Source organism: Notolepis coatsorum (genome assembly GCF_963971535.1).
Source record: "Notolepis coatsorum genome assembly, chromosome: 10".
NCBI lineage: Eukaryota > Metazoa > Chordata > Actinopteri > Aulopiformes > Paralepididae > Notolepis > Notolepis coatsorum.
In genome coordinates, this window is record NC_140174.1 from 79,596,355 (window position 1) to 79,610,635 (window position 14,281).

General features: G+C 41.5%; 1 protein-coding gene across 2 annotated transcripts in view; it reads right to left on the bottom strand.

Annotated features, from left to right (window-relative positions):
- The window catches only part of zdhhc6 (zDHHC palmitoyltransferase 6), a 52,792-nt gene that overhangs the window by 3,458 nt on the left and 35,053 nt on the right, over positions 1–14,281 (bottom strand). Inside the window, exons 9-10 of one of the 2 annotated variants that reach the window (XM_084323689.1) lie at positions 8,715–8,860; positions 2,272–2,318 (exon numbers count right to left, since the gene is read on the bottom strand). In XM_084323689.1, coding sequence (XP_084179815.1) covers positions 2,272–2,318; positions 8,715–8,860 — 193 coding nt within the window. Of the gene's footprint in view, positions 1–2,271; positions 2,319–8,714; positions 8,864–14,281 lie in introns of both variants that reach the window. The other variant, XM_084323688.1, reaches the window with a different exon arrangement.

Genomic DNA, 14,281 nt, shown 5'->3' on the forward strand with positions numbered 1-14,281 from the left:
CCAACTGACCTGTAGGGGTCGCTGTCCACAACGTCCAATCCCCACCCATCGACTTCCACCCGCTGACTCTGCCAAATGAGCCAGTACGACGGCCGGCCCCAAGCCGAAGGCAATGCTGTGAGACTGGGATTCAGTCTCTTGCATTGGTGACAAGCGCAATCGCCGCTACGCCACCCAGCCGCCGTGTATGGGTAGACGTCTTGTAGGTGTATGGTAGAGAGTCTTGTAATGTATGGTAGAAGTCTTGTAGTGTATGGTAGAAGTCTTGTAGTGTATGGTAGAAGTCTGGTAGTGTATGGTAGAAGTCTGGTAGTGTATGGTAGAAGTCTTGTATGTAGTGTATGGTAGAAGTCTTGTAGTGTATGGTAGAAGTCTGGTAGTGTATGGTAGAAGTCTTGTAGTGTATGGTAGAAGTCTTGTAGTGTATGGTAGAAGTCTGGTCATGTATGGTAGAAGTCTGGTAGTGTATGGTAGAAGTCTTGTATGTAGTGTATGGTAGAAGTCTTGTATGTAGTGTATGGTATAAGTCTTGTAGTGTATGGTAGAAGTCTTGTATGTAGTGTATGGTAGAAGTCTTGTAGTGTATGGTAGAAGTCTTGTATGTAGTGTATGGTAGAAGTATTGTAGTGTATGGTAGAAGTCTTGTAGTGTATGGTAGAAGTCTTGTAGTGTAGTTTCTTTAATAGTTGTCATACAGAAGTACAGAATACTTTCATACAAAATGCTTCTTACTGTTTGGTAGAAGTCTGGTAGTGTAGTCTTGTAGTGTAGTGTAGTCTTGTAGTGTAGTTTCTTTAATAGTTGTCATACAGAAGTACAGAATACTTTCATACAAAATGCTTCTTACTGTATGGTAGAAGTCTGGTAGTGTATGGTAGAAGTCTTGTATGTAGTGTATGGTAGAAGTCTTGTAGTGTATGGTAGAAGTCTGGTAGTGTATGGTAGAAGTCTTGTAGTGTATGGTAGAAGTCTGGGCGTGTATGGTAGAAGTCTGGTAGTGTATGGTTGAAGTCTTGTAGTGTATGGTAGAAGTCTTGTATGTAGTGTATGGTAGAAGTCTTGTATGTAGTGTATGGTAGAAGTCTTGTAGTGTATGATAGAAGTCTGGTAGTGTATGGTAGAAGTCTTGTATGTAGTGTATGGTAGACGTCTTGTAGTGTATGGTAGAAGTCTGGTAGTGTATGGTTGAAGTCTTGTAGTGTATGGTAGAAGTCTGGTCGTGTATGGTAGAAGTCTTGTATGTAGTGTATGGTAGAAGTCTGGTCGTGTATGGTAGAAGTCTTGTATGTAGTGTATGGTAGAAGTCTTGTAGTGTATGGTAGAAGTCTGGTAGTGTATGGTTGAAGTCTTGTAGTGTATGGTAGAAGTCTGGTCGTGTATGGCAGAAGTCTGGTAGTGTATGGTTGAAGTCTTGTAGTGTATGGTAGACGTCTGGTAGTGTATAGTAGAAGTCTGGTCGTGTATGGTAGAAGTATTGTAGTGTATGGTAGAAGTCTTGTATGTAGTGTATGGTAGAAGTCTTGTATGTAGTGTATGGTAGAAGTCTTGTAGTGTATGGTAGAAGTATTGTAGTGTATGGTAGAAGTCTTGTATGTAGTGTATGGTAGAAGTCTGGTCGTGTATGGTAGAAGTCTTGTATGTAGTGTATGGTAGAAGTCTTGTAGTGTATGGTAGAAGTCTGGTAGTGTATGGTTGAAGTCTTGTAGTGTATGGTAGAAGTCTGGTCGTGTATGGCAGAAGTCTGGTAGTGTATGGTTGAAGTCTTGTAGTGTATGGTAGACGTCTGGTAGTGTATAGTAGAAGTCTGGTCGTGTATGGTAGAAGTATTGTAGTGTATGGTAGAAGTCTTGTATGTAGTGTATGGTAGAAGTCTTGTATGTAGTGTATGGTAGAAGTCTTGTAGTGTATGGTAGAAGTCTGGTAGTGTATGGTAGAAGTCTTGTATGTAGTGTATGGTAGAAGTATTGTAGTGTATGGTAGAAGTCTGGTAGTGTATGGTAGAAGTCTTGTAGTGTATGGTAGAAGTCTGGTAGTGTATGGTTGAAGTCTTGTAGTGTATGGTAGAAGTCTGGTCGTGTATGGTAGAAGTCTTGTATGTAGTGTATGGTAGAAGTCTTGTAGTGTATGGTAGAAGTCTGGTAGTGTATGGTTGAAGTCTTGTAGTGTATGGTAGAAGTCTGGTCGTGTATGGTAGAAGTCTAGTGTATGGTTGAAGTCTTGTAGTGTATAGTAAGAAGCATCTATAGATCTGACAGTCTCTTCAGTTCCTACCTATCATCTCCTCCTCTGCCAGAATCTTGTCTCCGTACATCCACCATCTACAAGGAAACACAGAGGTCAGAGGTGGTCCCTAAAGTGCAGTCGGGGGTCCTTGGGGGGGGGGTTCTAGGGGGTCCCCAGTTTATCAGTATACTGTAGTATAGACACTAATATCAAACAAAAATCTTCTCAGATGGAGCTCCCTGCTGCAAAATATAATTAGGCGAGTCAATCTATGAAAAAAAAGCACTTAACCCAAAAAAAATTGATACAAAAGGTTTTTCGATGGATTCCGATAGTATTGGGCGTGCTAAATAACATACTAAAAGTCGACCAAAATCGACCCCCCCCGAAAGCCGCCATTTCCAAGATGGCGTCCCAGATGGCGGTGGAGATATTAAAATGGCTATATCTCAAATTGAGAATATGGTGCAAAGGATTTCTCAACTGATTCTGGTACCCCTGGGCATGTTCACTAACATACAAAAAATCTAGGAAAATACACCTTCCAGAAAGGCTTAATTTTCAAGATGGCGTCCAAAATGGCGGCAGACCAAGCTTAAAATGGCTATATATCTCAATAGAAAAAAATATATAACTATGATTTTTCACTTGATTCTGGTACCTCTAGACATGCTTGTGAACATACTAAAAATCTAGGAAAATACACCTTCCGGAAAGGCATCATTTTCAAGATGGCGTCCAAACTGGCGCCCAGGAGCTTAAAATGACTATACAAATACAAATAGCTTACTAAAAAAGGTGTTTGCACTCTCCAGCTCTCAAGCTAGCATAGTTGAAGCCTTCTTTTTGACCATTATAGTTGTTATAGTTAGAGATGTTTGCACTCTCCAGCTCCCAAACTACCATCGTTGAAGCCTTCTTTTTCTGAATCAGTTTCTTTCTTTCTTTTCTGACCTAGTCCTGTGTTTGGGCATGCCTGGGCGTGTCTGACCTGGCAGTGTTATTTAAGCCCCAGTTTCATTCTAGTCTTTGACAGAGGTGTTTGCACTCTCAGCTCTCAAGCTAGCATAGTTGAAACCTTCTTTTTGACCATTATAGTTGTTATAGTTAGAGGTGTTTGCACTCTCCAGCTCCCAAACTACCATAGTTGAAGCCTTCTTTTTCTGAATCAGTTTCTTTCTTTCTTTTCTGACCTAATCCTGTGTTTGGGCATGCCTGGGCGTGTCTGACCTGGCAGTGTTATTTAAGCCCCAGTTTCATTCTAGTCTTTGACAGAGGTGTTTGCACTCTCAGCTCTCAAGCTAGCTAGACACTAAAACTACAGAATGCCCTTGATTATATTCCACAATCACTCCACATTGTGTTAAAAGCTTTGTTTGTCGGTAAAGAGACAGAGCAGAAAATTGCTAGTATTGGCCACGCAATCATACAGGCAGTCCGACCACGAGCTGTCCTTGCCCCTTTGCAAATTGGCCTAGCAGTGCAAATGCACCACTTAAACCGGTCTCGGTTCATTGTAGATATGCTGAATAAGATGGGATTCTGCTCTTCCTATTCTGAACTGCAGAGGTTTGAAATGAATGCTGCAAATTGTACTGCACCAAACATGCTTGGTAAGGATATTGATGTGTTGAACACAACGTCTTATTTGCTGCAGACAATGTAGATCATAATATTCTAACAATTGATGGGAAAGGGACATTTCATGGGATGGGCATGATAGCTGCCTTGACACCAGGACAGAAGACAGACCAAAGGATTCCAAGGTTCAGAATTAATGAACTGAATCTTGTGCAGAGGTCAAAAGTTGTGATAATAGATTATCACTTTGCCAAACACTTTTGCAGAGACACCACATTTAAAGAACTTCCAAGACTCGCAGAATGTAACAAGATGGTTGATCTGCTTTGGGAGTTATCGTTCAATTTCAAACAGCCTGCACCTGGTTGGCAGGGGATGATGCACATTATTCATAAGGGAGATGAACATCCAGGGCAGTCTTCAGTGAGATACTTACCAATGATAGACATGTACTCCGGAGACAAAACATGCATTCTGTCAACACTGGAGTTCATTTGTGGTCTGGCATCCAAACACCACCTTGCCCCAGTAGTTACATTTGACCAACCCCTATATTGGAAAGCAGCAGAGATAATCCTAGATTCACCACAGTGCAGTCACCTCAAGTCCTTTGTCCTGCTCCTAGGAGGATTTCACACATTTATGAATGTGCTAGGAGCAATTGGTACACTGATGGACGGTACAGGACTTAAGGACATTCTAGGGGTAGTCTATGGGGAGAACTCAGTAGCCCATATGATGACAGGCAAATCAGTTCAGAGAGCATTCCGTGGCCATCTTCTGGTTGACAAATGTCTTAACCGCATGATAATATCAGAAATGGTAGATGATAGTGATGAAATATGACACGTATCATGTAAGTTTATAGCAGAGACATTCTACATGTATATGTAGATTTATAACAGAAGACATTCACTGTGCAGGGCCTGGTTCCCTTGGGAGTCTCTCTCTCCAGCACAGCTAGAGCACTCACAGATCAGTGACCTGCAAGCTGACCCCTGGTGCATGGTTCCGTCCCTCTCACACAAGCATATACCAGATACACACACACTTACACATAGGACAAGCTCACACATACACACACACATCCACACCCTCAAAACACACACACAAACCTACACACACACACACACACACACCCTTGCGCACACAGCACCCACCAGATAAGCCGGATCACATAATTCAACAAGATGCCACAAGCCGAATAATATACGACCAGGTCATCCAGTGGTCACATATTCCAGTCTCCATTAATCACAGATCGTTATCATAGAGACACACACGCACAAACGTACACGTAAATGTGCGTTCCATGCACTCATGCACGGCGGACATACTGACTGACCAATACACACAGACACACAACGTGCACGCAGGACGAAAACCACAACCACACTGGTCGATTGGGGGACCAATAAAACACCCTGACAGAGAAGAGACTGGACTTCACTTCTTTTACTTCTCTGCTTTGACTAGACTGGACGGACCCAGAAAGGACTGGACTGTTTTTTCCTTTCTTTTATATACTCGACCGGCCGGTTGTAACAATCTAGATTTCAAATTGTACCTTGCTATATTTACCTTGTATAAATACTTTGCTTATTCACTTTTATATTACATTGCTTGTTAAACTTTTTATAATAAATACCTTCAAAAGTGTTTCATCTCTTATAACTTTAAGTATCTTTTACATCTTTCACGTTTGAGTCTAAAACGTGACAATAGTCATGAATTTGCAGCAATGGTTGAACAGTCTGAAGCAATGTATACCTCAATAGTTAAGGGTGAAATGCCATTGGAAACAGTGTTCACATCAGAGACCCTCATTACAATAAATGAAGAGCTGGGAAAAAGGAAGATGGAACTGTGTGCTAGATCCAAAACTAGTCAGTTGTGGCTAAATTACCAACACATGTTAGAAGTTGCTAGGTCACTGATAACAGCAGATCGCACAGGTTCCTGGCTTTTGCACCTACGCGCTGTTTCTGAATGCATGCCGATATTCGCTGCGGCTGGGCATTACAATTACTTGAAATCGGCACACTTTTATGTCCAAGAGATGAGTCAGCTTCACATCAACCACCCAGATGTCTTCAGACAATTTGAAAAGGGTTTTCATGTTATCCGTCGCAGCAGCCAATCATGGGCAGGCCTCAGCTCAGATCTTGTAATCGAAACAACATTGATGAGGTCATTGAAGACTACAGGAGGGATGACACATGGAAGTGGAATGACCGACAATCAGAGATCCCTTTGGACAATGTCAAAGGGCATAACATCAGAGTATAACACCGCAATGCAGGAGTTCTCAAACCAGACATACACAACATCAGAACAGCACAAGGATTCAACAGAGGCAAGGATGAAAAGGGATGCTGCTGACCTGGAGAAGATCACTTCAAAACTTGCTATATGTTCACCTTTCTCTCCAGACTCTTCTTTAAGGAATGTTGTTACAGGTGTTGTCGCTGAGGATGGAGTGAACGTGCATGATTATGACTCTGTTGGACGCAACATCATGCACAAAATGATCGGACAGCCGGCATTCACATTTTCATTTAGTAGAAAGGATAAAGCCATAACCCTTGGACAAAAATCGTCTATCAAGGTTGCTCCTGATCGAATCATTGATTCTGCACTTCTTTTTCAACGTTTCCTTATTGTCTCCCAAACTGGAGAGCTGTCATTGGAGGAGGTTATGCGTTACGAACTCAGTCCTTTCCCTCCTGCCCTCTTTGAAGCCGGAAACGTCTTCCGCAAAGCTGATAAACCACAACTAGCGCACACGATCTGTGATCATGCAAGTGATGCAATCCTAGATTCTGTACCAGAAACGGAGCATTATGTTCTTGATGGTGGTTCACTCCTTCACCGAATACAATGGAAGCACGGACAAAGCTATGGTAAAATTGCACAGTCATATGCAGACTTCACCATCCAACATTATGGCTCAGCTACAACCATTGTGTTTGATGGCTATGAGGATGGGCCATCCATTAAAGACAACACACATCAAAGAAGAGGAAACAATATTCATCCCATTGTCAACTTCACTGCTGAGACAGAGTTCTCAGGTAAGAAGGAGGAGTTCCTGTCAAGAGATCTGAATAAACAGAAACTGATCCACATGATAAGTGATGAACTGAAAGAACGGGATTGCACTGTGGTCAATTCATGCCATAAACCATTTGAAAGAAGTACTCGGACAGGATGTGTGTTCTCAGTTGCTGTTCATCCATGCTGTGACTGGCTGTGACACAACTTCCCGGATCTTCGGAGTTGGCAAAAAGACAGCATTCCAAAAACTTGTAAAAGGGGATCCTGTCCTTCAGGCTTGTGCCAATGCATTCACTGTACCAAACCAGACAACAGATGTGATCGATGACCTTGGGTGCCAAGCAATGACTGTCTTTTTTGGTGGAAAGTGCACAGATTCGCTTGCAAAAATGAGATATAACATTTTCAGCAAGAAGGTTGTCTCAGCTTCATCAACGGTAACGCCTGAACGTCTACCACCAACTGAATCTGCTACCAAATTCCACTGTCGTAGAGCATACTACCAGGTCATGGTCTGGATGGAAACAGATGATGGTATAGATGCTCTAGACTGGGGCTGGAACCTGCAGGACAATAGATTTGTCCCACTCATGTCAACAATGAATGCTGCTCCAGACAGTCTCTTGAAGGTCATTCATTGTAACTGTACCACTGCCTGCAAGACACTTCGCTGCTCATGCAGAAAATATGGACTACCTTGTACCATCTGTGGACCATGTCAACTTCATGAATGTGACAATCCACATAACAAGTTTCTCCCAGAGGATCCTGAAGATGATGATGAGTAGGCCTAAAGACCACAATAAGTGGGTCATTTATTTTGTGTTCAACACCAAAGCCAGATTTCTAGGTTGAATATAATAACCAATTTTAATTTTAGCCAAAATAAGCTACATGCAGCCATTTTGATGATGCAAATGATGCATTCCTAGCAGATATATTTAGCTAGATATTTTGCTCGTCATTAATGTATAGAGGTGCCAGAATCAGTTTATAAATCCTTTAGAAATGTTTTCCCATTTGAGATACAGGCATTCTAAGCTCCCAGTCGTCATTTTGGACACCATTTTGAAAATTAAGCCTCTTCTGAAGGTGTATTTCCCTAAAACTTTAGTATGTTCCTAAGTATGTCTAGGGGTACTTGGGGTACCAGAATCAAATGACAAAATCATTTATATAATTTTTATATTGACATATATATAGCCATTTTAAGCTTGGCCAGCCGCAATTTTGGACGCCATCTTGAAAATGAAGCCTTTCTGGAAGGTGTATTTTCCTAGATTTTTAGTATGTTAGTGAGCATGCCCAGAGGTACCAGAATCAGTTGAGAAATCCTTTGCACCATTTTCTTAATTTGAGATATAGCCATCTGGGACGCCATCTTGGAAATGACGGCTTTCGGAGGGGTCGATTTTGGTCGACTTTTAGTATGTTATTTAGCACGCCCAATACTACCAGAATCCATTGAAAAACCTTTTGTATCAATTTTTTTGGGGTTAAACCATATATTGACTCGCCTAAATCAAATGAGTGTCTGTGGCCTAATGTATTCCTGACATTTAAAATGTGAGGACCCCTGTATGGGAGAGAGGTAGGAGATGGAGACAGAGAGGGAAAGAGGGGTGTAAGAGAGAGATATGCTGGGGGAGAGAGGAAGACAGGGGGACAGAGAGAGGGAGAGAGGGAAAGAGGGGTGTGAGAGAGAGGGAGAGAGAGAACTGGGCCTGTACCAAAAATCAAGTCGTGTTTTTAAAATGTTCATACATGTTATTCTCAAGATACAGATACCGTGTTTCAGCCTGGTATTGGTCTGATATCAGTATGGGTATCTGCTGGTCTCTACACTGACTCACTTGGTACCCCGGGTGGCCAGGATGGTGTCCCCTTTGTTGAGGGGGATCCGGGGCTCCTCGGTGCAGGGTGTCCTGAAGAAAGTGTGGAGCCCCTTGCTGATGGGGCAGCAGGCTCCATTGTAGTCTTCCATGGCCAGATACTGGACCTGCTGGCCGAGGAACAAGCACACACGCACAACTGCTTATTCTACTGACCTGCTCAACCACCAGGGTTTGTTTAAGAAAGGAATTTTCCAATTTGTATTGTATCTCAATGAGTGTTTTTGGTAAATTTGTTGTGTTATACTGACCGATGTTAAAGGAAAATGTTTGCCATCTTCCCCAAGAGTTAGACGAGATGATTGATCTCTGTGCGTCCGTTTTAGAGTTGTTGAAATGTATATTTCTTCACTTTTGATGGAGTAAGGCTAGCTGCTCCCTACTGCTTCCAGTCATTGTGCTAAGCTAGGCTAGCTGCTCCCTACTGCTCCCAGTCATTGTGCTAAGCTAGGCTAGCAGGCACCTGGACCTGCCTCTGGGGCTACTGGACACAGATGAAACTGATATCATTCTTCTTGTCTCGACTCTGGGAAAGATGGCAAATAAGTGTAAATCACAAAATGTTGGGAGTGTTCCGAGTGGTTATGGAACTAAAATGAACAATTCTACTATTAGCATAATGATAGTGGTAGAATATGGTAGTTACTAGTTAGCATGATGATAGTGGTAGAATATGGTAGTTAGCATGAAGATAGTGGTAGAATATGGTAGTGAGAGCATGATGATAGTGGTAGAATATGGTAGTTAGTGTGATGATAGTGGTAGAATATGGTAGAGTGAGCATGATGATAGTGGTAGAATATGGTAGTTAGCATGATGATAGTGGTAGAATATGGTAGAGTGAGCATGATGATAGTGGTAGAATATGGTAGTTACTAGTTAGCATGATGATAGTGGTAGCATATGTTAGTAGGGTGACCAGGTCAAAATGGTTCAGTCGCAGGACAGCAGCACTGCTTTTGCGGGACAATGCGGGACACGTAGGGGGGGAGGGGGGGGGGGGGGTGGCAAAAAAAAAAAAAAAAAAAAAAAGTATTTAAATTTTTTTTTATTGCTAATTAAAATTAAATAAATGTATTTATTATTTAAATGCCTATATATCATATTCGACGCAGACGGTAGGCTATATATAGCTCATTTTGTTATTAATCTTATTAAACTCACCTCCGGTTTTGGGGATATTAGCCTCCGGATTCTATTGCCCCCTTCCCTCTGGACAGTGTCCCGGCGATACTCCCTGTGTATTCTGTTATTATAACAAACCGACCCTCTGATTGATTCAGTTCTCAATAATAGTCGGGCCAGACTTGCTGAACAACTATATGTGACGTCCCCCTCTCCTCCATGGGTGAAGCTCCTGTCAGTGGCAGATCCTGCATTCTACCTTTTGGGGATCATCTGAAACGGTGTTCTGCGAAATTCTACTATACCTGCTGGCACGCATGGCGCACGCATTCGCATGACCCACAATCGTTCACACTACAATATCCTGCCACCTTGCTGACGAACGTCTTGTTGAGTCTTGTTGTTGATATATCTTAAACAATATCTTAAACATATGTTTTTCATTGCACCTTTTGAACTGTATATGCATGTAAATATTTGCATGTAATTGGCTTTGCAGCCGAATGTATTTGTAGATGATAAAATGTCGGTACACCTGTTGGAATTCGGAGTGAACTATAGGGTGACGTCACCCAGCTGTCCAAACATATATAGGCGATTCGCGCTACGGCAGCAGTTCTCAGCAGAGTAGTAGAATTTCGCAGAACACCGACTCGGACAGGTGACAGGCAGCGCGACTCGAGTGAGCTGCTCAGCAGCCTCGGCTGGAGATGCATCCTGCTGCAGGACCACAGCACCGATACTCTCAGGACCGTGACACTTTGCGGACCCACACTCTCCACTCAGCCATTGGGTGGGACGGTCACGTGACCCAAATCAGCCAATGGGAGCGAGGGTCTGGAGAGTGTGGGTCCGCAAAGTGTCGCGGTCCTAAATGTGTCGGTGCTGTGGTAAATGTGTCGGTGCTGTGGTCCTGCAGATGGATACTATTGCTCGGCTGCGCAATGCATTGGTTTGTGACGTCGCCCGATTTTTTTATTTTAAATATAAGAGGGTATTGGAACGAGGCATTAAATTAACAACATTTAAAACATTTTTTAAATAATAATCTTTGAAAGATAAAAAATAAAAAATAAAAAATATAAAATATATATATATATATATATATATATATATATATATATATATATATATTTTTTTTTTATCTTTGAATTGCAGGACATTGCTTTGTTGTTGCGGGACGCGGGACAAACGGCCCAATATCAGGACTGTCCCGCGAGTCGCGGGACAGGTGGTCACCCTATATGTTAGTGAGCTAGCATAATGATAGTGGTAGAATATGGTAGTTAGCATGATGATAGTGGTAGAATATGGTAGTTAGCATGATGATAGTGGTAGAATATGGTAGAGTGAGCATGATGATAGTGGTACAATAGGGAAGTGTAGTGGTTACGTCATTTTCATTTTTTCCTGTGCCACCCTCTGTTCCACTTAATGTATTTCCCCATTGCCCATTTCTAAATTGGCTTGTTTAAAAGAAATAAAGCATGAACATTGGCATAGTGTACCTTTCTGCGCGTATTCATCCACAAGCTATAGCTCAACATGAAAATATTCGCAATTAATCGTAAAGGTAGCAAAATAACAGCGTTTATGTTTTCGTTCACTGAGGATTTCCCTTACAATCGATAAGCTTAACAATTCGTACAATGGGAAAATAACTGACCCTGAATCTGTTGCTAGTATCTGTTTCACCCAACACTCGTTTATAGCCAACCACGATTTTCTTTTTAAATATTTGTATTTATAATTTAAATCGTTGGGTCTCAGACAAGACTCTCTGCTCCTTGTGTTCAAACGGTGCTATTGGTACATATATGCATATGTATTGGGAATGCCCTCCTGTTAACACTTTGGTTGCCTTGGGTTAAATTAATGATATACCATAGGTTGCCGGCTCTATTTGTCTATGGAGAAGTACCCCTTCTTTGCATGGCTATAACTTTTTAAATTCTATTGCTACATTGCCATTATTAGGGCCCATTCAAAGTCCTATATGTATTGTTCATTGTGTAGCAACGTTAAACTTTTTCATTCACATATTCATAGTAAAGTATGGTCTAATGTATAAGTATGTTTTCATCTCTTTCTGCAGCTTTCTCCAGAACGTGATCTATAGCCCCAAATGCATTATATTGATGATGCAATACAGTTTTATGGCAATCAGCGCGATATAAAAAATTCCAACTAGACGTACTTCTAGAAGTTACTACACGTCATCTGATGTTGACCGGATGGGCTAGGGGGCGTTTATAATTCCGTGGGCAGCGTTATACCAATCATCTAATGTGGGTCAAATGTTGATAATAGCAGTTAGTATCGAAGACGGTAACGTTACACGCTGAAACTCACCCCAGTCTCCGCGCGCCGTTGGGCGATCATCGTCGAGTTGAAATCTTATCATTATGGGATGTAAATTTACCCGGTCCATCTCCAGCTTGTATAATGGTATATACGTCCAAATCATGTTGTTTATCGAGTTATTGGCAATCGATCACTGTGTAGTGTGACGAGCCAGAGTCGCGGGACCTATAGCGAGCGCCGGAAGTACTACGGTCGTCTAGGACAGGGGTTCCCAAACTTTTCAGGCCGGGGCCCAGAAAATAAGGCGTCAGAGAGCCGCGGCCCAATGCACATCGTCTGGCCTTTTTTTTTTTTTTTTTGCCAGGTGACCGATTTTTTAAGCCAAATATCACTTCAATCCTATTAAGTTAGTTCAAGTCAGTTATTCATTTATATGTGCTATTTATGAGAGGGCTAACTTGTTGCAAAATAATAATGATAATAATAATAGCCTCATTAAAATACTATTGTTGCTTCGGTTGTTTTCAGCGTTTTATGTGCATAATCTGTTATTTAGTTTGAAATGTTCGTTGAAATAAGTAGATTTTTCGTTTTTGTTTATTTATTAAGTTAATATAAAACCATATAGTCACATTTTAGAATACAATAGAATAGAATTTTAGAATACAACTAGAAACACTGTCCTGGCCTGCTTCTAAGTTCAGTGACCTGACAAAAAAAATTAAAATTAAAAAATAAAAAATAAAAAAATAAAAAATAAAATAAATGTTTTTTTTTTTTTTTTTTTTTTTTTTTTTTAAATCATCTCGCAGCCCATCCGTGGCTGCTCGCGGCCCACCTTTGGGTCGCGACCCCGACTTTGGGAACCACTGGTCTAGGACAACCTCTATTCAACATCCTGTTTGGCGATTGCGCCGATCGGCCACCAGATGGCGCTCCTGAACCGCCAGAGAGCTCAGTGGGTCCTGCTGGTGGATCTCAGGCCAGCGGAGGGGACATAATGAATCCGATCGCAGATTTTTGAAATATTGATATAAGGACGCTGTACAGCGTCCCCCGGCAACTTGAGCATGGCCAGCAATGACGTGAAAAGACGTTTCATGGCAGTCAAAGTGTTAAGATATTCTGGGAAGAAGTAACCACGCAATTATCAGAATTTTTATTTCTGACCATACCTGTACTGCCTTCTGTATTGTTGTTGAATGATGTTTCTCAGTTAGCAGCCTCTATACAGGTAAAGAGACTAATTTTGTCCGGTCTTACGGCTGCTAAAAAGCTGATAGCATCACGCTGGATTCAACCGGATAAAATGTGCCGGAAGGTATGGGTTCTTACCTATCTCGATGTGATTTATCTAGAGATATCTACCGCACGGATTTTAGGTGTTAATGAAGCCAGCATAGCAATCTGGTTAGATGTGGTGGAGAGGATAAAGGATAGCATATGAATTTGTAATTCCTGGTGTTAAACGGAATAATGGATGGATTGTCCAAGAGGGGGTCCTGAGGGGGGGGGGGGGGAGAGCGAGCAAGAGCATATGTATTGTATTGTATTTATTATGGGTATATCTTTTAATCTAGATCATTTATTTTGATTTAAGTACTGGACTGTCATTGTTATTATTATGTCGATCATAGTCCTGTGATTTATTGTGGATTTCTACTGTTAATGTATTGTGTGTCTGGTTTTATGTAAAAAAAAGGGTAAATAAAAAACATTTGTTCAAAAAATATATATAAAATGTTCAGTTGTTATCACTATCAGCTCTATATTTAATTTTTCAAAATGTTCAGTTGCTATCGCATGCACTCATCTGTGTTTCACTACACATATGGGTGCATGCTTACCAGCTGTTTGCCTCTTTTTAATGCAACATGCAACACTAATATCACCGACATCTAAGAAGGGAGATCCCCCCTCGAATTGGCCCTTCTAAGGTTTCTCTCCTCCACATTGCCTGTGGTGCATTTTTTCCCATCGTTAGGTTTTAGTGAGTTTTTCCTTACCTTCGCGTGGGGTACGTCTGGGAGTGTTGCATGCATGCATGCATTTATTTTGAGTTTATGGACCTTATGGTATTCTTGTTTTTTCTTGACTTA